Below are 24,938 nucleotides of genomic sequence, written 5' to 3' on the forward strand. Positions count from 1 at the left end.
AACCACTGGTAGTTTTGAACTGTTGACTGTGAGGTTGGCAGCCCAACTCGTAACCATTGTGTTACCAGAGCTGACCTGAAATCCAAGCAAATAAATCTTTAGTTTATTGTTTTTAGTCATTTAACATATTGTAACAAGTTGCGAGTTTAAAATCTAATTATGTAGAAACAATACCTGAGAGTATTTGGTAAAAATCTGTTTTAACAAAACTCATAGTTGCTAATTTTCTAATCTACTACCTATAGTTTTCTTGGTTTCTTCTGTTTTCTTTTCTTTCCACAAATTTCCAAGGACAATCCCTAAAAATAATATAAGTCCTAATGTTCGGTTGGATGCAAATTTATCCCAACAATCCTCTGGTCTGTGGATATCTAGGGTGTGAATCTGCAAGAGAAGAACACAATGAATGCTTCATTAGTATCTAGGATGGCACACAGTGGAAACAATTTTTTTTTTGGTATTGCAAATGAACAAAATACAGACAAGAGCACAGCATCTTGTTACAGAATATAAAACAATGATAAATCTCTAATGTAGTACAAATTATCACACGATATAGACAAATTTACATTTCTCACTGGATACTAAGTGTGTCCTAAAATTTTCCGTTGATGGGTGCATGGATACTTACATAGCCTTCTAAGTTATTTTCATCCTATTTAGAATACCTTTTTCTTATTCTGTCTCCTCTAAAATCTGCTCCTCTGCAAATCTACGCAGTGGTCCTAGATTTATTCTCTGAACCAATTTTTTTTCCACAGGAGAACAAGTCACATTTGGGCAGGACAACTCTGTGCAGAGCTGTCTGGGGCAATGAAAGCTATTTAATATATCTGACCTTCACCCACTAAATGCCTGTAGCACCTCCTCTCCAGTTTACCATGAGAACCGAAATGCCTCCTACATTTCCAGATTGTCTTCCTACAACACAGAGAACCAAATCCACAGCCATCAAGTCAATTATGACTCGGAGTGACCCTATGCAGGGTTCTGAGTGTAAATTTTTATGAGTGCAGACAGCCTCATTTTTCTCCAGTGAAGCAGCTGGTGGGTTTGAATCACCAACCTTGTGATTAGCCTAACCCACAGTGCCACCAGGACTCCTTCCACATAGAGAAGGGAACTGAAAATCACTGCTACTGGTCGAAAAGAAACATACCGTTTGTTCCCCATGGCAGCCTTGCAAATACATCAAAAAGTCTCCTGTGCCTGCCTTACTCTTCTCCAGGCTGAAACAGTCCTTATCTCATCAACTCTCTTATGTTGTCTGAACGCTTATCAACATCATTAACTTCCTTTCTCTTCAAGTACTACTAAGCTTTGTCCATTGTAAAATATTATATCAAAGGCTGGACAAAGTATCACAAATGAAGTTTAAAACATAAAAGGAGTTCCAAATAATTCTTCTAATATTTGTGACTGTCCTCATAGATTTTGCCTTTCTCTCCTGTCTAATATCCATTTGCTTAAATGTTGCTTTGAAAAAAAAAAAAACATCCAAAAAAAGTTGCTGTTGAGTGGATTCTGACTCCTGGTAACCTGATGTGCTGCAGAGTAGCACTGTTCTCCACGGGGTTTTCAAGGCTGACTTTTCAGAAGCAGACTACCAAGCCTTTCTTGTGAGGTACCTCTGGGTAGGTTCCGACAGCCAACCTTTCAGTTAGTAGTTGAGAACTTAATTGTATGCACCACCCGGGGGCTTCATCCATCATTTTGAATAGATAATCAACAAGACAATTTTGTATCATAAGACACTAAAACCTTCATGGAACTGAGTTACAACTAGAAGGGAGTGCTTAGAAATTTTGAGAAGGGAATGGTGAATCTGGCAGAATTTGGAGAATCCCCAATTTCTAGCTCTTAGCTTTCCCAGAGAGAGAAACAATGAAGGTGATACAACAGGTGATGTGTTGTATGGACATCAGAATTTAGGTTCCCTCCTAACCTGTTATTAAGGCTTGCCTGTACTGAAACGTAACTTGCAATAATCTGTATAAAAGAAATTGTCTAAATAAGTGTGTGGATTTACTGCAGTTTTGGGGGGTTTTATGCAATAAAATAATAAAAATATGGACACAAAAATATAGTCTGTTTTCTAGAAATTTAATTAAAATGAGAATTAGTTCATTCATCCTATAAAAACATCAATAATATAGATGCTCATCATAAGCTACAGTGAGACACAAATAAGAACAAAGTCCAACCTGGCGTGTCAGATGGGCTCCTACAGCAGCCAGAGCAGTGTAATAGGGCAGGGTCTGCTCACAGGTCACTCCCACCAGACCCAGTGCCCCCAGCATTGCCAGACTGAAGCCGCTGAGCCACTGCTTGGTGTTTTCACTGAACCTCAGCGCTGTTGACTTGAGACCAATGAGTGCATCATCTCTTTTGTCCTAATATCAGAGAGCAGTAAGACATTGTCTTTAAAAACCATAAGCTGTGCAAGATGACAGTAACTCAGATATACAGTTAGTAATGAATGTGCAGGTCAAATCAAAGATAACTCGTCCTGCTGAAATCATCTAGTTTTATAATTGGGCTTCAAAAAGTTCATGGGAAAATGGAATGAGAAGATAATGATGGAATTTCCCCACAAACTTTTTGAAGCCCCTTCGTTTTTCTACATGTCATTGCATTTCTTACAACCCTATCATGACACTCAACTATACTTATACTACATGTTAGGGTCAAAACTCAACTCTAATTCTTCATAGAGGGCCTCTTGACCTCAATTTCATATCTCAGTAATTTCCTACACACTTTGTTTTAAATATTCTAAAATCACTCCTGGTGTGGTCCTGTAGGATAAGCAGTGGAATGTTAACCTCAAGGTTGGTGGTTTAAACCCACTTTCTGCTCCTTGGAAACCCTATACAGCTGTTCCTTAGAAACCCTATAGTCACACCAGGAGTCCCTATAGATAAGGTGAAGTTTTTCAAGGTAACACAAATGCAGTGTGTGAGTGAGTGTGTAACAGAAGAAAGCAGGGTGAAATACAGATAGAAAAAGAACAGAAAACTTAGAATTAAATTCATGATATATTTTTAAAATAAATGATGGAGAATAAAATACATACTAGTAAATAGTAGTATTTGAGAAATATCCTTTTTCTAAAAGATCATAAATGTTAAAGGAAATTAAGAACATAGGAAGTAATTACAAAAACAGATTGCATCTTTTTTATTAAACTTAGAATAATTTCCAAAGCTATAAAAGTATTTCTAACCTTTTATCTTAGTAAAACTATTTCTGAATATTTATCTTAAATATTCATGTTCATAAACATGCTAGTGATTAGTAAAATACTATTTCTAATTGTATAAATTCAGTCAACTTAAATGGTCAAAAAAGGCAAACTGCTAAATAAATAAATAAATAAACTACTACCACATATCAACTCAACAACAACATCAACTCAATGGGCTATTATGCAGTCCTAAAGCGGCAAAGAATTAGTACACACGTTGTTGTGTGCCATCAAGTTGGTTCTGATTCACAGCAACCCTACATAGGGTTTCTGAGAGCAGCAGGTAGGTTTGAACTGCCGACCTAATGGATACCAGCCCAGTGCTTACCTTACAGCGCCACACCAGGGCTCAGTAAAAAACATGGGGAAATGTTTACTATCTACTATTTAGTAAAAAAGTATGTGGCATTTTACTGTAAAAGTGGATAAACTGAATAAACAGAGAAACAGTCGAATGTGGTAGTTAAACGCACAGGCTCTGAAGGGTGTCTGGGTCTGAATGTCAGCTCTGTCCCCCTCATCAGCTGTAGGATAAGTTCTCTGCACACATTTCATCCACTGGGAAATGTGGATAATTGCAGTACTTTCCTCACAGGATTTTAGGAGGATTCAGTTAGTATTTATAAAGTATTTAAAACAGTGCCTGGCACATATATTTTTAAAAATTCACACTTTGAAATAAAATAAAATGAATTGAACTGATAAAAAAATGATTTATATAAATATAATGATAAACATGAAACAATTTTGTTAGAGCTGTGAAATTGTGACTTGCTTTAATCATTTTAGAAAGAAAACACTGCCTACTTAATTTGGTCCTTTACTTCAAACTTTTAAAAAACCAACCAGTAAATGAAAGTTAAGAGAAAGAAATCAATCCTTTACCTGATGGGCATAGATGGTATCATATATTAGTGTCCACATAATTCCAGAAAAATAAAGAGGCAGGCAAACAGATGGGTCACAGGAGCCCTTGATAGCAGACCATCCAAGTAAAGCTCCCCAGTTAAAAGTCAGCCCTACAATTAGTGAAACACAAAGAGGGAAATAAATCTACAAGAAGGAGAGGCAGCAGCATGTGTTTTGTGCTTGCTAAGAAAGGCTCTTTGCCTGCTGTTTTCTAGATGTTCCCTCATTAAATTCCCTCAACAATCTGTGCTAATCATTAGCGCCATTTTAAGGAGACAGGTTCATAGAGGTTAATTAACTATTACAATAACATAACAGAAATAATAATATCCCCCTTATAAAGTAAATTATGAGAGAAAGCAGCAGCAGTCCATTGCTGTAGAGATTTACAGCCTCAAAAACTTCATGGAGTAGGTCTGCTCTGCCCTGTGTGGGTGTTTATGAGTCAGGTTTGACTCAGTAGCAATGGGTTTGGCTTTTCTGGGATCGAGTAAATATGCGGGGACTTCAGAAAGTTTGTGAAAAAATTTCATTATCTCTTCATACCATTTTTACATGTACTTTTTAAAGCCTACTCCTAGGTTTAATGAGACATTTATCCTAAGGTGGTGCCTAGCACAGCCAAGCAATTGATTATGGGGTTAAAACAGAGCCATCAAATTCAAAACCTGTGTTACATCCACTACCTTTCTCCTCACCTGTAAGCTACAGAAACAATAAAACAGAGCCAGGAGCACTAGTTTACTTTCCAAGCACATCCTCTCTAAGCTCTGCAAGCTTCATCACTTCCCTAAGCTTTGGACTAGGCAGGGTGATCTTGAACTCAAGGTGTCCCAAATGTCTTCTTTCAGCTCTTTTCCCTCCTATTATATTGTCTGGTTCATTTAGAATGTGCCCTTGTCAACTGACTCTCTCCTTGTGGTTCCACAGCACTTGTGCATGCCATAGTGTACGGCAATTATCAGGTCATTACTTGCTTCTGTCTCTAGCTACTTAAAGATGAGGAATGTATCTTAGTTACTTTCATTTCCCTGGTATCTGGTACTGTTCCTGGCATGAAATAGGAGTTCATTAAGTGTTTGAAAGAAATAAATCAACTTTCATAATATTATCTTATAGATAGGAAGTGCTCAGGTGGTGTTTTGTTAGTTGAGAACACAATGACTCTCAAAAAAGAGAACTATTTCATCACAACTTTCCCACATGTAGGTCATGCATCAATTTCTTGAAATGTCTTCTGTTTCCTATGGTACCTTGAATTTACTTGATATGGCTTTTCTATCCAATGTCTTCTTAATTCCCACTAAGCGATTGGGGTAGAATCATGCAAATAAGGTGTACAGAACTGTAACTCTGGGATTGGATAGTTTTGCCATCTAAGCTTAAAAGGAGCCATCTCAGAAGCAGGAAGATGATCCCAAGATCATCAAGAGGAAGAGCGAGAGTAGAATATGAGATCCCTACCTAGAAAAGGAGGGACAGCAGAGGCGATGGCAGAGGTGGTGCCATGTAGACACAGAGCAGCTTTGGGCTCTAGACCCACGGATTAAGTAAAGCTAAGTGCCTACAGGCAGGTGACTGACTTGCAGAATGTGCCTTTTGGGCATTCACAGACTGACTAAACGAGCTTTGTAACATTTGCCCCAGCAGGGCAGAGGCCAAGAGGCCCCAAGACTGAGAAGTCTAAGACAAGAGCGGGTGTGTTTGCATTACGGCAAACAAGAGGCATTCCTGATTGGAAAACTACACCATCCTGAGATGATTTTGATCCTGAATATAGTTTGTTCACTTCCCTAATAAACCCCATAATGGTGAGTAATGTAATGAGTTCTCTGTGGTCATCGCAATGGACTGTTGAACCCAGATGTCAAACAGAGAGTGCTGTGGGAAGGATGGTTGATGTTAGAATAGGATAAGGAAGGTTGTAGTGTGGAGGCATGTCTGACTTCTGCTTCATAAGAATTGGCCTTGGGCTGATTTTGAATTTGATTTCCAGGCCTCCTGTAAAGCCAGGGAGTCAGACATACCACCACATGGTTTCTGCAGTTCCCATTTCTATTTACTGCAAAAACGATTCAAGAACTAAGAATAGAATATGTGAGAAGTCTGGGAGTAGATATTTTTACAACAGACTTTATCTTACCTACTGTTTATCTCCCTCTTGTTCTAACAAATATTTATTGAATACCTGCATTGTGCCAAGTAGTTTGGTAGACGCTGTGCCCAAAGTAAAGACTGCCTTCTTTGAGGCATTTACAATTGGTTGATGGAGGGACATAGGAGACTCTCAGTATATTCATGTTGAATTACTATCACTGAAATGAGTTGAATGGCACATTAATGTGAATGGGAACCTGTAAGGACCAAACTGATTTTACCTGATTTTGCCTACCTAGAGACTGCTTGACTAAACTCTAGTCAGGCTCAGGAAAGCATTTTAAATAGACAAGGCCTCAGTTTTTAGTTCCCTCCAGAAACAAGGTCAATCTTCATTCTGTACATTAGCCTGAACACGTCCTCTAGCTCCAAGAAAATGATATATGTATAAATAGCCAGGCAGCTCAAGGCCAGAGGCCAGATGTTTTCCTTTACCCTAGCCTAAGAACAAAGACCACCAGTCCTGACCAATTAAACTGTAACATCTCATAGTAAGCCAATTGTTAACCAATCCAAAGATTGTAAAGCTGAGAAACCTGAGCTGTTTGAAAACTCTATAAAAACCCTGCAGACAATGAATTCAGGGCTCTTTCCCTATTCCGATGCGTCGGATAAGGTTAGAGACCTGGCTCGAGCTTGATTAAACTACCCTTATGTATTTGCATCGGTACACGGCTCCTGAGTGGTCTTTGGGGACTCCGAATTCTAGGCATAACAAACCCAAACAAGAGACTGGCTAAATTTTCCTGGAAAGAATACAGAAGGCTTCAACAGGAAGGGAGCCGTCTGAGATATCACACATACTTTTAACTCTTCTTTTCCTGCTTTAGAGTGCTTGTTACCCCAACATTCAAATTCTTCACGGCACACAGATTAACTACTCAACGGAAGGAGCAGGTTCAAGATTGCTAGTTTATCTATTTTTTTCCCCCCATGACATACCTATATTTTGAAAAGAATATTTCAGAAAATGATGGTGATAATCTTACTAAGTGTAAAATTTCTTAGCCAATATAAAAATGAGCTAACTGCCCTCTTTTTAAGTTTGAAAATTTGTTTTTGGTTTGGAAAATTTTGTGACTGGTTGACATTTTATCTTTGTCCCATACAATAATAACAATAATTTTAACAGTATAGTTTGAGAGTATCAAAGGAAATACTTAAGAGTTATTTGAAGCTCACCCAAGACTAGTTGAGGCCAGTATGTAATTCTTTTCATTAGTGGGTAGGTGATGACAAGAAGCAGGGATGATGCTCCCAGAGCTATACTGAAATCAGGAAAAACATTAAAATAATTAGTGTTAAGATGAGAAGGGGGCAGGGAGGTGAGAATAATGGAAATAAAACCACCAGAACACAATGAAAGGGAATACTGAGACATTGTGGAAATGTAATATCACAATTTGTGTGGAAATTACCTATCCTGCTGTGTAATCTTTCACCAAAAACACAATAGGATTTGAAAAAAAATTTAAATTAATACTATCTCTTAGAATCATAAATATTTTAAGACAACAAACATAGCAATACTAACTGAAAAATGGTATATATATATTTTTATCTTCAACTGCTGTTTTTGGAATGTAAAAGTCTCTTTCTAGACTTCAGACTTTATCTATTATAAAAGATTAGAAAATATTTTAAGTGCTATAATACAACCAAACAAAATAGCTAACTCATACTATTTTGTTTTCATGGCTTAAGCACTGTTCTAAGTACTTTACACAAGTTAACTCATTTTAATCATCACAACAAACCTAAGAGGTAGATACTTTTATTCTCATTTGGTAAATGAGGGAAGAACAAAGAAGTTAGTAATTTACAAACTGTCATGTGGCTAGTCAGCAGCAGAGCCAGGACTCACACCTAAGGCAGACTCTGGAGTCCACCATATTAAAATGACAGGCTATTCTCTCTTTAAATTACGTTCTCAAACATTATGACATCTAGTAAACTGAGTCGTTTATTAACAGAGAGTTAGAATCATGTTGTTGCTGTTAGAGGTTGTCGAGTTGCCCCTCAAATATTGGTAGCCCCATGCACAACTGAAAGAAATACTTTCCAGTCCTGTACCATCCTCAAGATCATTGCAGATCCATAGCATTTTCATTGGCTCATGTTTAGGATCCTTGTGATCCACAAGGTTTTCACTGGTTAATTTTCAGAAATAGATCACCAGTCCTTATATCCCAGTTCATCTTAATCTGGACACTCATAGCACATAGCAACAGGTAAGTCTCTACAGACAATGTGTGGTGGCTGTCCATGAGGCACACTGACTGGGAATCTACCTCGCTCTTGCACATGGAAGGGGAGAATTTACCATAGAGTCATCAATGCCTGAGATTCACAATTGTTGTGTGCCATCGAGTTAATCCTAACTCATAGGGACCCTATAGGCTAGAGTGGCACTTCCCAGAGGGTTTCCAAGGCAGTAACATTATAGGAGTAAAGACTGACAGGTCTTTTCTGCTGAGGAGTGGCTGGTGTGAACCATCAATCTTAAGTAGCCAAGTGCTTTGCCACTGCACCATTACGGCTTCCTTATATGGATCACTGAACGTTACTTCACTAGAGAAAGATGAAGTGACAAAGTACCTGTGAGAAGATGATAAACAAATGTTCTATGGTACTTCAAAACTCATCTGAGATCAACTTCCAAAGTGTTTTTGTGCTACTGAAGCTATCAAGGTAAGGCATTCCACTGGCTCTTGTCTCTCTACAGTAATACTGACCTGGGGAAACCAGATCTTTTGGTCTTTTCCTTTTTCACTGAAGCACTCTATAAGCAGCCATCTGGTGCACAAGTGTAATTTTGTCTCTGTTAATGAACATAGGAATTAGTCCACTTACTTTTCTGTGCTTAATTAACAGCATGACCCTGAGAAAGATACTGTTCCTCTTTTATAACATGAATACACTCACTTTTGCTTCTTTGTACTTGAGATACATTGTCAGCATAAATAAAATTGCATGTGTACATGTGGGAATACTCACATATACACTCACATCCTACATCTACATAGAAAACCGGTGAGTATATATATATATATATATATATATATATATATGATTGTAAGTGTTCAATATGAAGCCAATAAGTCAATTTTGTGATAAAGCCAATAAGTCAATTTTGTGATAAAGATATTTTGACTTTCTTCTCCTATTTTCTCCAATTGAGAGGGTTTTTTTTTTTACATGGTTATGAAAAGCATATTTAATATACCTGTAGTAATTCAGACACAGGAGAACACCCAATGCCAAGGTCAACTGTCCCCCAAGAAAAACAAAGGACTGAAGAGTTGAAATGTCTCCAGCAGCAATTGGGCGATTTGCTGTCCTTGCAACCTTAACACATAAAGACAGATACCTTAGTCTCATGTAATGGCTCAGTCATTTATTTAAACATTGAATCCAGATACTGGCCCATGGTATGGACTCAGGATACACATAAATAAAGGTTGAAATCAACATTTGAGGTACTACAAAAATTAAGAATTCAGATTAAAATTAACTTTGAAATAATCTTAAATTCCTACCATCATCCTCTCTTTTCATTTTCCATTCCTATCTCCAAACAATTTCCTTAGCTATGAAATGAGTCAAAAATTATCCGCACTGTGGTTGCAGAATTTATTTTAACCAACTTTTATAAAAGACAAATACATCATTTTTGGACATAATTTCCTTGCTTTAAATACACTGTGTCCATCTGTCAATGAGTTTTCAGGTTCCCTTACTAAAAAATGATTTATGCTGAACTGCAAACCACGAATGCACCGAGGTCTTCACTTCATCAGAGGTCGATCATCATTCTCCAAAGTCTGCTTTCTGGGGAACAAATAGGTGAAAGTCTGTTGGAACAAGATCAGTACTATAGGGAGGATGCTTTAACATTTCAAAATGAAATATTTTCAACTGTGTGGGCAGAGGTGTGTGGACATGCATTATCATGCAAGATCATAACACCCTTGGATAGCAATTCTGCATTTAACCCGAAGTTTAGGCTTCTTGCTCTTCAGTGAGTACCTCACTGTAATGAGCATTATTGATTGCTGAGTTTTTTTCCTGTAATGTTTCAATACTGGCCCCTGGCTTACAGAAAACTGTAAGCATCAATTTTCCAGCTGATGGTTGGCTTTTGAACTTTTTCTTGGTTGGTGTTTGAGGATGTTTCCATTCAATATCCTGCCGTTTACTATCATGCTCATAGTGATGAATCCATCTCTCATGTATTCATCACCAGTAATGATGTTTTAAAAGAAGCGTTTATCTTCCTTCAAGTACTGCTCTAAATTTTGTTTGCAGATGTCCAAACACTTCTGTTTATGATCTTCCATGAGTTGTTTCGGTAACCATCTCGCACAAACTTTTCACAACCCAAGTCTGTCATGGATTATTTCACAGGCAGAGCCAAAGCTGATTTGCAGATGATTTGCCACAGAATCCACTGTCACTCATTTAGTCAACAGAATTATTTCATGTGAATGATCAATGTTGTCATCAGTGGTGGACAAGGATGGGTGTTTTAATATAATCAAGTGTGGATAATTTTTGACTCACCCTCATATTTATCTAATTTCATCACTTGCTGTCAGTTTGTTGTAAAGAAAATGAAAATCCTCACAACTGGTTCAATAAATAACATCATGATAAATGGAGAAAAGATTTAAGTTGTCAAAGACTTCAATTTGCTTGAATCCACAATCAACACTCATGGAAGCAGTAGCCAAGAAATCAAACGACATATCGCATTAGGTAAATCTTGAAAGTGTTAAAAGAGCAAAGACATCAGTTTGAGGACTAAGGTGTGCCTGGCCCAAGCAATGATATTTTCAGTCACCTTTTTGCATGCAAAAGCTAGACAATGATTAAAGAAGAACATAGAAAAATCAATGCATTTGAATTATGGTATTGGTGAAGAATACTGCAAGTACCAGAAGAATAAATCTGTCTTAGAAAAATGCTCCTTAGAAGCGAAAAGTATGTCAAGACTGAAATGCTGTCATGAGGGACCAGTCCTTGGAGAAGGACATCATGCTTGGTAAAGTGGAGGGTCAGTGAAAAACAGGAAAACCTTTAATGAGATGGATTAATACAGTGGCAGCCAGCATCAATGAGCTCAAGCATAACAACTGTGTGGATGTTGTAGGACCTGTCAGTGTTTCGTTAGACACAGGTATATAATCCATACTGAAGTCTTTGATCTTACGGCTCACAAAGCACAACATACTCAATATCTGGTCCTTTACAGAAAGAGTTTGCTGATCTGATTTCTATCATAATTTATATTATTTACAAATAAGATAGTTTGCCAAAAACTGAGTAATGACTCTTATCCTGATTAAAGTGCCAGAACTGGATTTTTTCTCCCTGATTTGATCCCGAAAGTTTCAAATTAGAAATAAAATTTATACCCTTTTCTTTCAGAATATTGCCATCATTCCAGCTCACATTTGTTAAATATTTACAATGTGCTACTATTACTCTAAGGAGCTCTGGTAGCATAGTGGTTACAAATCGGGCTGCGAACTGCAAGCTCAGCAGTTTGAAACTACCAGCTGCTCCCGCAGGAGAAAGATGAGGCTTTCTGTTCCTGTAAAGAATTACAGCCTCAGAAACCCTGTACAGGGTTGCTATGGGTCGGAACCGACTCGATGGCACTTAACAACAACAACAACAACTATTACTCTGGTAACGTGGAGGTTACGAATCGGGCTGCTATCCTCAGGGTCAGCAGTTCGAAACTACCAGCGGTTCTGCGGGAGAAAGATGAGGCGTTCTGCTCCAGTAAAGATTTACAGTCTCGGAAACCCTGTGCACGGTCACTATGAGTCGGAACCGACTCCAGGATAACAACAACTATTATTCTAAGAGCTATACATGTGTCACATCATTGAATCCTCATAACCACTCCAAGTGTCAACCATTTGAAAATTCTTGCTATATCCCATTTTGTGAAACTGAGGCACAGAGAAGCTCAGTAACTTTCCAAAGTCAAAGACACCAAATGGTAGTAGCAAACAGTCCAGCCCCACCAACCACATGAACAACCAAAACATTACATTACCCCTGTAGTATAATGATCATTACACCCAGTTAAATTTGAAAGCCAAAAATAAACAAGTGCTCTATCAAAAGACTAAAAGTGAGGTAACATGATGATCAAAACACATTTTATAAAACAGTGTGCAAAATCAATTCATCCATACCTGTGTACTGATTATTTCAATGTGTGGACCTAATTTATCAATTAATAACATGGCTAGCAGATTACGTATAACATCTAAATAACACACAACCCAATACCATAATAGTCATTCACTTATCATTTAGTATATTAGCAATTTACTTACCAGGCAATGTATTAAGCAAAACCCTGAGCCATAAACATGTTCTCCATGACATGTGGCCTTTGAGAAAAGAAGAGGTATGCACTATCATTTGGCTAAGCTTTTAAATTCACCGTTTAAAGGAGCTACACATAACATTTTAAAACTCATGTCAGCAAAACCACTTCAATAGCTGTAAAACATCCATATAGTGCTTTTTAGTATGTCAACAGAGAGAATCTCAACTCCTCTGATCATGAAAAAGCTGTATGAAGGAGATTATCAGATAACTAACCTGTTTCTTTTATCTTGGGAGAAAAGAATCACTTGAAGGGGAAGCAGAATAGTCATACTTTGTTAATTTAAAAAAAAAGGAAGAAATGAGTTGGGTTGAATATGTTATATTCACATAAAACTACTTTTCTATTTAAGTTATAGTTAAGTTTTTGAAAATGTAAACATTTCATTTTAATGTAATTATAGATTCACATGCAGTTTTAAGAAATAGCCGTGATGCCATGCATGCTTTGTTCCTCAATGGAATCATCTTACAAAACTACAACTGACACTATCAACTAACAGTCAAGGTTTAGAGTATTTCCATCACCGTGGGGATTATCACGTTGCCCTTTCATAGTCACACCCAGTAACCTCCTATCTCCATGTCCTCTGTAACTCCTGGCCACTTATCTGTTACTCTATTTTGTCATTTTAAGAATGCTATATAAATGAAATCATATAGTATGCAACCAGCTCAGACTGCCTCCCCATGCCCCAACATATGTCTCAGGAGATTTACCCAGGTTGCTGTATCAATTGTTCATACCTTTTTATTGCTGAGTAGTTTTCCATAGATACACCATACTTAAAGCATTCACCCATTGCAGGGCAGCTGTGGGATAAAGCACTGGGCCACAGGTTGGTTTAAACCACAAAGTTGGTGGTTCAAACTCACCAGCTGCTCCTCAGAAACCCTGTACAGGATCGCTATGAGTCAGAACCGACTTGACGGCACATAACAACAACATTATACAACAGATGCTATAAATATTTGTGTTTGGGTTTTTGTGTGGACAAAAGTTTTCATTTTTTTACGGTCTCTATGAGTTGGACTTGATGGCACTTAAGAACAACAACAACAATATGAAGTGTACAATCTGCCCCATGGTCACTCTTGGGTTGAGAAAACAGGTATGCTGTGCTTTGCAATACCAGCTATTCAACTTTTGCCAACATTTCTTATGTTGGATTTCAGTGGACACATTCAAAAATCTTGTTGCTTTTGCTGGTATCAAAAAGGGATGCAAAATTGAGAGCAGCCTCTGGTTCCTCTGCAAGAAGATATTACCTTTTTATCATAGTCACGGTCCCACATGTCATTTATAGTACAGCCTGCTCCACGCATCAGAACAGCTCCAGTACCAAAGAGCGATAACATGTACCAGTCTGGAAAACAACCTGGCTCAGCTGCCAAGCTGATGCTCCAGGTACATGGCAGGTACAGCAGCCAGGTTCCTAAGCAAAAACAAACAGACAAAAAAGATACAAACTCAAATTCCTGTCTTCATTTGTTTATATACCACATCCAAAAAAGTAGAGAACACTTAAGCAAAGTCAAAAAACACATGGCAAACTGAGAAAAAAAAATTGCAGCTCATATCACAAAGGACTAGTCTTCCTAATATGAAAAGAACTCTTAAGCAATGCAGATGAAGTAGATAATTCAACAAAAATCATATACACAAATTTCAGAGAGAACAAAAGACAAGTCACTCTTATATAGATGAAAAGGTATTTAACTAAGAAACATACATGAAAATTATAATGAGATAACATTTCTTACCTATCAGATTGGCAAAGTCTCATGTATTTCTGATGGGGTTATAAAATGAGTCAAATATTATAGAGAACAATTTGAAATTTTTTACTCAAATTACATATGCATATACTTATTATACTCGGTAATTCTTGTGTTTTTACTTAGTAATAATGATGCAAACATATTTATGCCATTTTTACTAGTAAAATATTGGAAACATTCTAAATATACATCAAAAGGGATGATTAAATAAATTATTTCTAGATAGTGGAATATAATCATTTAAAAAACTAGGAAACTCTTTCTGTCTATTTATAGATATGGAGTGATCTACAAGGTACACTGTTAAATTAAAAAAAAAAGCAAATTACAAAACAGTCTGTATAGCAGCTACCATTTATGTTGAGAATTTAGATGTACTTGTTATAAATCCATATATTCAAATATTAACACAGATCATTTCAGAAAAGGTAACTCCATCATCCATAAATGCAGGGAAACAAAAATTACACTGCCAATTTAGTGGAGAGAGTGCCACCTGCTGAAACCTCCTGAAATAATGTAGGTCAACTGCACAATCTGAAAATTAACCTACAAAAGAAGAAATTAAAGAAAGAAATCAAACCTCCAATTCTACCACTGTCAATTTGTAGTTCCTGGCATACGGTTGTTATTAGGGGCCATCGAGTCAGTTTCGACCCATAGTGATTCCATATACAACAGAATGAAACACTACTTGGTGCTAAGACCACTTGAGACCACTACTGCCGCCGCCATGATGCCGACCCATTTCATTGCAGGTCTCCTTCTTTTTTGCTTATCCTCCACTTTACCAAACACGATGTCCTTTTCCAGGGACTGGTCCCTCCTGACAATATGTTCAAATTCTGAGCGATGAAGTCTGGCTATCTTGGCTTCTAAAGAACATTCTGTTTGTATTTCTTCCAACACAGATTTGTTCGTTCTTTTGGTGGTCCATGGCACCTTTAATATTCTTCTCCAACGTCATATCTCAAATGTATCAATTCTTCTATGGATCTCCTTATTCACTATCCAACTGATGCATACATATAAGGTTACTGAAAACACCATGGCTTGGGTCAGGCACCCCTTAGTCCTTAGACATTTTTGCTCTTGAACACTTTAAAGAGGTCTTGTGCAACAAATTTACCTAATACGGTGCTGTTGTTGTTACGTGATGTTGAGGTGGTTCTGACCCATAGCTACCCTGTATAGTTTTCAAGGAGTGGCTGGTGAGCTTGAACTGCCAACCTTGTGGTTCAAACTAACTTTGCAGTCCAGTGCATTAACCCACAGCACCACACCAGGAGTTGTAAAAATGCTTGCCGAATGAATTTTAACCTTGTTGTTGTAATTAGGTGCTGTCTAGTCGTCTCCAACTCGTAACAACCCTATGCACAACTGTATGAAACACTGCCTGGTCCTGTACCATCCTCGCAATCATTGCTAGGCTTAAGCCCACTGCTGCTGCCACTGTGCCAATCTATCTCATTAGGGGTCTTCCTTGCTAATACTCCACTTTACCAAGCATGATGTCTTCCTCCAGGGGCTGGTCCCTTCTGATAACATGTCAAAGTATGAGAGACGAAGTCTCACCATCCTGGCTTCCAAGGAACATTTTAGCTGTACTTCTTCCAATATAGAATAACTTGTTTGAAATTTTCTGTAATTATCACCTTATTTAATATAAAATAATGCAGGAAGAAGTTATCTTCTTAACATATATAACTATTAACACAATTGTCTCTAGTTCTCATTTCTGAAGCACAGATAACATTTTTTGAAAAGTTATTATATGCCAAGTATTGGTCTTAAAGAAGACTTGATAATACTGTAGAATAAGCACTGGACAGCTAACAGCAAAGGTGGCAGTTCAAATCAACCAGCCGCTCTTGCAGGATAAAAATGAGGCTTTCTGTTCCCACGAAGATTTAGTCTCGGAAACCCCATACAGGGTCGCTATGAGTTGAAACTGACTGGATGGTAGTGAGTTTTTTGAGTGAAGTACTCTTTTAAGTACTTAATATATACTAGTGAATTTTATGACAATCCTAAGAAACAATCATTATTATTAGCATCTTTACTTTAAGATGAACATGAAGGCCCAGAGAGGTGAAGTAACTTAACTGACATCCCTCAAGCAGATTAGTGAAGATTCAACCCCAAAACTGGCTCCAGTTTCATTTATAATTTTTTTCTAGTCACTTTTTATATGGTAAGATCCCTGGGTAACACAAATGGTCTGTGCTCGACAACAACTTAAAGATTGGTGATTCAAACCCACCAAGTGGTACTGTGGAAGAAAGGTTTAGTGATTTACTTCTGTAAAGATTATAACCAAGAAAGCTGTATGGAGTAGCTCTACCCAGGGCCACCAAGATGGAAATAGATTCATATGTTATTTGGGGAGAGGGGAGGGGTAGCCTAATCCCTATGATAAAAGTCAGTGGTTTAATTGTGAAATCGTGAATAATGGTAACTGTCAACCTGTCTTGAATTCCCATAAGCCCACACTGCAGCTTTTTTGATGCAGATGACAAGAACAGAATTATAGCTAGACTTCTGATGAGAACTTAGCCTGAAAAGTTATCCCCACCAGCCTGTCTGTATTTGGCCCCAACCTACAAGGGGTGATCCACCACCCAATTAATGATGACAAGACTGTGCTTATTAATTTGCTTTAGCACTTGAAATGGAGATTATTGTAACTGTTAGTGTTCTAATCCCAAATAGATAGTGCATGAACCTAGAATACCAACAACAAGGCCTAATTTGGGGTCTTGGTTGGACAAAAGTACAGTGATGGTACTCAAGACATTTGAACGTATTCCCATGTACAGCAATGGCAAACGTACTTATCAAGATTAAGCTGAAGTTCAGAAAAGACCCCTTCTTCCACACTGTCCATTATTATTCAGTCCAGCTCTTACCCAGGCAAAACCGTGGTTATCAAGTTGATTCCGGCTCACAACGACCATATAGAAAGTTTCCTAGACTGTCAATCTTTATGGAAGCAGCCTCATCTTTCTCCCTCAGAGTGGCTAGTGGGTTTGAACTACTGACCCATGCCTAGCCCACAGAGGTCCTTCTTATCCCATTATTTTCTACACTGACCTGGTGTTCCAGATCAGGACCATATCTGGAAGTGTCCTAACACCTTTGGGTTTCAAGGATATTTTCCCAACATGATCTCTTCTCTACTCAGTCTGCTTTTCTTGAAATTTTCCCCAGCAATGGGGATCAATGGTAATTTCTTTTTCCTACAGCTCTTAATCTGTACTTTTTATATTTGGTTCCATACTTTCCTAGCTCACCAAATGGTATATCTTTTTCCAACTAGACTGGGAGTTCCAACTAGCAAGAAGGTTCCCTAGCTCTTTCTATTTTCAGCTAAGCAAAACAATAGGCATTTATTGAAGTCCGTGGGCATTGCAAATGGTTAAGCCCTGCATCACCAGCCAAAGGATAGCAGTTTGAACCCACTTAGAAGACCTCGGAAGGCAGGCCTAGCCATTTGCTTCCAAAAGTTCACAGTCTTGAAAACATGTGTGCAACAGTCCTACACATGGGATCTCTATGACTTGGACTCCACTGAAACTAACAACAAACATTTATTAATACATGTAATACTAATAATCAGGCACTATTCTAGGCATGAAGATTTTAAAAACCAAGTCCCATCCCATCCACAAGAGCTTACACTGTATTACAGGGCCCAATCAACTAACAAGTGCATCAGGTTAGCTATGATGAGTACTCTGCAGAAACATGATGGAAAATAGCGGGATAGTGAGGTGGTCTGTGTTATTTTAGAATTCCTCCCTTAGCGGTCACCGTGAACTGATGGCTAGTCCCTAACCAGTGTGCCTTATGCGTTCTAACGAATTAAATCTTTGTTAGGAGTGATGAACATAAGAGTTCGCACTCAGCATCAAAACACTGGGTTCTTCTGGTCTGACTTTGCCGAGGAGTCTCTGTTTCTACATTTCTTAATTATTTGCCTTCAGGGCCTTAAAGGATTCTGGTGAGGGTCAAACATCATCATAAATGTGGAAATGCTTACATACCGAAAATCTCTACAGGTAAAGAAAACTGAATGTTCCGCTCGATACATTACAGAAACAGGTATATGTGGAGTGAGTATACCCCCCGCTTCCCTGGCTCTGGATCCAAAAGGGCTTAAGAGCTGGTCCCTGTGCTGCCCGAGGATATCCAGACTCCGATTTCTATCAAGTCGCGGACTGCACCTCCGACAACAGCAGCCCGCTGATCCCCGGCCGCCCGCGCCGCGCGCCCGCCCGCACTCACCAATGGGCTTGTCCAACCGCATGAGACGCAGGTAGGGCTGTAGGGGGCGGGGCGCCGAGTTAACTATTGTCGCTGCCGACAGGCTGAGCCGGCGCGCGCGCGACCCTAGCCCGGCCGAGGGCCGCCAGTCCCCTGCGCGCGGCGCGCTGCCTGCGCACACTAGGGACAGGGAGCGGCGGCACGACCCCCACAACCAGGGCAACGTCACTGCCCCCAGACCCCGAGCGAGCCCGGCGCTGCGACAGGCCTGCATGGCGCTCGGATGGGCGTGGTCCGCCTTGACGTCAGTCCCTGGCGTCCGGTGGCAAGCAGACATGCGCGATGGCGTCAGCGGGATTCCTGGCCGCACATCCTCAGAGTTGACTATGGCGAAGTCTGAGTCGTTAGACCTTCCGGCTGTCACTTTGGCCTCTGAGTTGACTCTGAGGGTCACGGGATACTTAGCATAACTAAACCAAACCAAACCTAGTTACTTTCTTTATAAACGGAAAAAGACAGTGTTTACAGATGTACCAGGGAGGGGAAAAAATCTTATTGAACCCCAAACTACGACTTCTTGTTGTGAAGTGCTGTCGAGTTGCATACAAAAAATTCGTTTTTGAAGCTAAAAGGGCACCATAAGACCTAATTTCACAATATATATTAAAACCATATTCAGAGTTTTATGGAACATTCATTATACAAGTAAAATCCTTACATTTGACAGAAACCAGATGGGTTTGTGTAATCTACAGGCGCTCAAGTCCAATGCTGAACACCTGGTTGGAGCTCTTGTAGTCGAGCCTTGTATATATAGCGCTGCACCAGGCACAGTACAACGCGCTTAACTTGTATTATTCTATTCACTCTGTGGCCCTGGGTGAGTCACTTGGGATTTCAGTAACCTAGAGAACAGAGCCAGTCTTTAAACTGCTTTCCTTAAGGCATCTATAGTGATTATTTGATATCCTGCATGTCCTAAATATAAATCTGCGTAGCAGCTTGTGTAAAAAGAGGGTGTCACCCTTAAGCTTTTCTGCAAGGCAAAGGTCATGTGGGAAATATTCCTGGTTTTTTAGATTGGAGATGAGTTAGATATGAGGAATCACTCCTCAGAAACCCAATATGTCCCTTTGAATCTGAACCGACTCAGAGCAACATTTAACAACAACAAACTATGAAACTGTGTATTATCAGCTATCATACAGTCAGAATGCTCCTTAGAAGCTAGGATGGTAAGACTTTGTCTCTCATACTTTAGATATATTGTCAGGAGGGACCAGTCCTTGGAGAAAGACATCATGCTTGGTAAAGTGGAGGGTTAGCAAAATAGAGGAAGACTCCAACGATATGAATTGGCACCGTGGCAGCAACACTGCTCAAGCACAATGATTGTGAGAATGGTGCAGGACTGGGCAGTGTTTTGTTCTGTTGGGGATCGGATCGCTCTGACTTAGAGCTGACTCGACAGTACCTAACAACAACAACAACAACAATCACAACATAACAAATCAAATAGCAATGATTAATCATTTCTCTCTTCTGTGTGTTGCCCTGCCAGGTCTATGGGCTCATGTCACATGTCTAATGCTGTCCCCAGATTCCTATTCCCAAATTACAATTATAAACTTGGAATTCTGGTCAGTTGACCTCAGCAGACCCCCGTTGCTAGTTGATGTGGAGTCTGTGCTGGCTCTGGGTAACCCCATATGTGCATATTCGAACTGCTCTTCAGAGGGTTCTCTAAGTCTGTGACCTTTCAAAGCAGATCTCCAGCTCTATCTTCCCAGACTCTGGGTGATTTAGAAACAATCTTAAAGAGTGCTTAACTGGTTGTACCGCTGAATGGCACCTCAGGAATTACCAAATGGGGGTCAAATTCCAGAGCTTGGCATTTGAAGCCTTTGATCTCACCTTAATTTTCCAACCTTTACTCCACTGTTGCTCTAAACATAAGCTTGTTCTCCAGATAAAACAAATGCTGTTTGTATCACACACAGGACTTTTTGTACCTGCATGTAATTTTCTATTGCCTGAGGTTTATACCCAAATCTCCACCTCTTAAAATCCCATCTAGAGTTCTAGAAATGTTAAGGTGCTTTCCTTTCTACCTTGAGAAAAAAAGATGATAAAAAGTTTTATTTTTTATAATATTCAAAGTACAATATAGTCATAAAAATAAATAAATCCTATTGGGAGATTTTGAGACTCCTTTTCAGAATTGATATTAATTGTAGTTTCATTTAGTTAGGAGTTAGAAATAGAATGGTTAACAGAAATTTCAATCTACAAGAAAAGGGGAGCAAGTGACATGTGAAAGGCGCATTACATATAGATTTTTATTCCAATTTTTGTTTCAATCTTGAGGCTCATTCAGTACAATTATCTTTCCAGATAACTATGTCAGAGGTCCTGAAGACCACCGCCAGCTTCAGTGATTTGCTAGGAAAACTCACAGTATCCAGCATACAGTTGTACTGAGGGCTATAGCCTATTACAGTGAAAGGATGCACAACAAAATCAGCTCAGGGCAAAGGTCTGTGTAGGAAACCAGGCTCAAGCTTCCAAAACTCTTCTCCTCATGGAGTCACACAGAACAAGCCTAATTCCTCCAGTAATGAATTGTGTGAGATGTTTGCACCACTCAGGGGCTTCCATGCAGCACTACTGTGTAATAAAAGCCAAGAATACAATGTCCATACACAGGAGTTTTGTAAAGTTCAGGGAAAAATGGAATTGAAAGATCATGAAAATTTTCTGTCAACTCGTTGAAGCCCCCTCATATTACTGAATCGGGCTGCAAATCTCACGGTCAGCAGTTTGAAATTACCAGCTGTTCCGCGGGAGAAAGATGAATCTTTCTGCTCCTGTAAAGATTTACAGCCTTGGAAACCCTGCACAGAGTCACTATGAGTCGGAACCAAATCCATGGCACATAACAACAACAACAGCAACATATTACCGATAATTTTTTTGGACAGCCATCTGCTTGAGTCTCCAAAGTCTCAAATGGTAGTAACAAGGGGTGGTCCTTCATAGTCTAAAAAAACTATCTTATAATTCATTCATCAATTTTATGGAAACTTTCAGTGCTTTCATAAAAAGTCAATATGAATTTTTGTTAAACGAAGTTGTATAGTCTCTGGCTTTTAAGAGATTAACAGCCTGAATGAGAAAAGGAAACAAATTGTTTTAAGACTTGTACAGAGAAAAATATATTTATATTCCATGAAAGAGAGAACTACAAGGTCAGAAGTTTAAATCCACCATCTGCTCCAAAGCAGAAAGATGAGATTTTCTGCTCTGGTGAGGATTTACAGACTCAGAAACCCTATTCAGGGTTACAATAAGTCAGAACTGAATTGATGGCATGCAACCCCCACCACCACAACAGTGTTTTAAGGAGACGGGGGAAATCCCCTGTAGTTTGAGGACACTCTACAATGGCAAATTCCCTTGACAGCAGTGAAGCCATATTTATAGAAAAGTACTTAAAGGTATGGACTCTTGTGTGGCACTATAGGATAAGCACTGAATTTGCAGATCAAATCCACCAGCTGTTCCTTGGTAACCCTATATAGGGTAGCTTGCTGAAAGTGAAGAGGACTTGAAACATTTACTTATGAAGATCAAAGAGCACAGCCTTCGATATGGATTACATCTCAATGTCAAGAAAACAAAAATCCTCACCACTGGACCAATAAACAACATTCTTATCAATGGAGAAAAGATTGAAGTTGTCTAGGACTTCATTCTTCTTGGATCAACTATCAACACTCGCAGAAGCAGCAGTCAAGAGATCGGAAGCAGCAGTTAAGAGATCAGATGACGTATTGCATTGGGCAAATCTGCTGCACAGGAACTTTTTAAAGTACTGAAGAGCAGAGATGTCAGCTTGAGGACTAAGGTGCGCCTGACCCAGGCCATGGTGTTTTCAATAGCCTCATATGGATGTGAAAGCTGGACAGTGAATAGGGAAGACCGTAGAAGAATTGATGCCTTTGAGTTGTGGTGTTGGAGGAGAATACTGAAAGTGCCATGGACTGCCAAAAGAACCAATAGATCTGTTTTGGAAGAAGTGCAGCCAGAGTGCTCCTTGGAGGCCGGGATGGCTAAGCTTCGTCTCTCATACTTTGGACATATTGTCTGGAGGAAACAGTCACTGGAGAAGGATGTCATGCTAGGTAAGGTGGAGGGTCAGAGAAAAAGAGGAAGACCCCTAACAAGATGGATTGGCCTGGTGGCATCATTGATGGACTCAAGTGTGGCAGTGGTAGTGAGGTTGGCCCAGGATCAGACATTATTTCGTTCTGCTGTGCATGGGGTCGCTATGAGTCGGTTCCGACTCAATGGCACCTGACAACAACAACAGGAGTTGGAAAAAATAAACTTCGATATTCTAGGCATTAGTGAGCTGAAATGGACTGGTATTGGCCATTTTGAATCTGACAGTCACATGGTTTACAATGCCAGCAATGACAAATTGAAAAGGAATGGTGTTGCATGTATCATCACAAACAACATTTCAAGATCTTTCCTGAAGTACAATGCTGTCAGTGACAGGATAATATCCAGATGCCTACTATTATGCAAGTGTATGCACCAAACACTGAAGTCAGTGATGATGAAGTTGAAGAAATTCATCAAACATGCAATCAAGATTTATTGATCATTATTGGTGATTGGAATACAAAGGTAAGAAACATAGAAGAAGGATCAGTAGTTGGAAAATATGGCCTTGGTGATAGAAAAAATACTGGAGATCTCCTGATAGAATTTTGCAAGAACAATGCAAATACCTTTTTAAAACAACAGTTGTTGGTCGGGTCCCCTTAATGCAAACCCCCTTCCAAGACTAAGACTCAGTGGAAATACGTGCCCTGATTGGTGACCACATGCATTGCCGATAGGGGGAATTGGAGTAAAAGCAGCAATGAAGTGGCAAACTAAGCCCTACAATGTTCAGTGGGCTTCTGTGGACCCAGACGGGGACCTGGTTGGCCAGCAGTGTGGGGAGACCTGGGGACTCCTGGGCCTAGAGTCAGCGGCGTGGCCACAGAGGACTAGAGTGGAGAGTGAAGCTACCAGCTGATAGGAAGAGAGGGCATAAGCACAAGAACATCCAAACTTGCAGATGATACCCACGTGACCTGGTCCCGATGAATGGATGATCAGAACTCAACCAGGCGAAGAAAGGGGGTGGGGGAGAGAAAGAGTGATCTGAGACAATTTGATGAGCTTGATCTACACCTATGGATGCAGTAACCCAAAAGAGGGAACAAACCCTCACAGCAAGAAACATTCCCACCCCCTCCACACACAGAGTAGACAGAGATGGGTAACTTGGATATTGGATACCCAAATGGGGGCGAGGGACCACAAAGGCAAGAAGTAACTGGCTTACAAGCTTTCAAGAGGGAACCTAGAGCTACAGGGCATGGAGGAAGGCAGAATCTCCAGTGATTACTATCCAATCTGTCTAGGCAGAGCTGATGAAATGAAATGCAGAAGGGTCACTTGTGATACAATAGTGAATGACTGTTATCAGGACTGATTTGTGAAGGTTGAAAATGTAAAGGTAGACGTCTGGTAGCTAGGACGGGAGTTATTAACTTTCCAGTCTAGGAGTGGAGGTCTCTGGGACCATCAACAGAGCTGATCCGAGAGCGGGACCCTACCCAGAGAAGCAATGAGGCCTGAGATGGAGGCAGAGACGATGACGTGGAGTGATGAAGCGGATGGGGACTTTGGATCCAGAGAGGGAGAGGGACTGGGTCCTAAAGATTGGGGGAGGGGGAGTGTAGGGGCGGGTTTATAGGGTATACCCTTTGGTTGGCTGATGATGCATGGAGGGGATTGGAACCATGGCAATGAGACAATATACGATGGAATGAATGTAATACTAAAGTTCTCATGTAAAATATCATATAATTCACAATAAAACATGAAGAAAAAAAAGCAAAACAATACTTGTACCTCACCAGATGGAATACACAGAAATGAAATTGACTATATCTGTGGAAGGAGATAGTGGAAAAGCTCCATGTTGTTGTTGTTGTTAGATGCCATTGAGTTGGTACCAACTCATAGCACAACAGAACGGAACACTGCCCAGTCCTGGGCCAACCCCACAATTGTTGCCACACTTGAGCCCATTGATGCTGCC

General features: G+C 39.6%; 1 protein-coding gene across 1 annotated transcript; it reads right to left on the minus strand.

Annotated features, from left to right (window-relative positions):
- Positions 1 to 219: 219 nt before the first annotated feature.
- Positions 220 to 19,046, minus strand: COQ2 (coenzyme Q2 4-hydroxybenzoate polyprenyltransferase). The gene is made up of 7 exons (XM_006867721.1): positions 18,794 to 19,046; positions 13,994 to 14,160; positions 9,540 to 9,661; positions 7,496 to 7,581; positions 4,133 to 4,266; positions 2,205 to 2,393; positions 220 to 384 (listed from the first exon to the last, which is right to left on the minus strand). The coding sequence occupies exons 1-7, from the start codon at positions 19,044 to 19,046 to the stop codon at positions 220 to 222; spliced, it is 1,116 nt and encodes a 371-aa protein (XP_006867783.1).
- Between the last annotated feature and the right edge of the window lie 5,892 nt (positions 19,047 to 24,938).

Source organism: Chrysochloris asiatica, unplaced genomic scaffold, assembly GCF_000296735.1.
Source record: "Chrysochloris asiatica unplaced genomic scaffold, ChrAsi1.0 scaffold00109, whole genome shotgun sequence".
In the NCBI taxonomy this organism is placed as follows: Eukaryota; Metazoa; Chordata; class Mammalia; order Afrosoricida; family Chrysochloridae; genus Chrysochloris; species Chrysochloris asiatica.

Coding starts and splice junctions, on each gene's coding strand:
- COQ2 (XM_006867721.1), bottom strand. CDS start 19,046: ATGCAGGCCTGTCGCAGCGCCGGGCTCGCTCGGGGTCTGGGGGCAGTG. Junction 9,662..13,993: donor ACCGTGACTATGATAAAAAG/GTAATATCTTCT, acceptor TTATGTGTTAAG/GTTGCAAGGACAGCAAATCG. Junction 4,267..7,495: donor CTGGCCTCAACTAGTCTTGG/GTGAGCTTCAAA, acceptor CACTAATTGTAG/GGCTGACTTTTAACTGGGGA.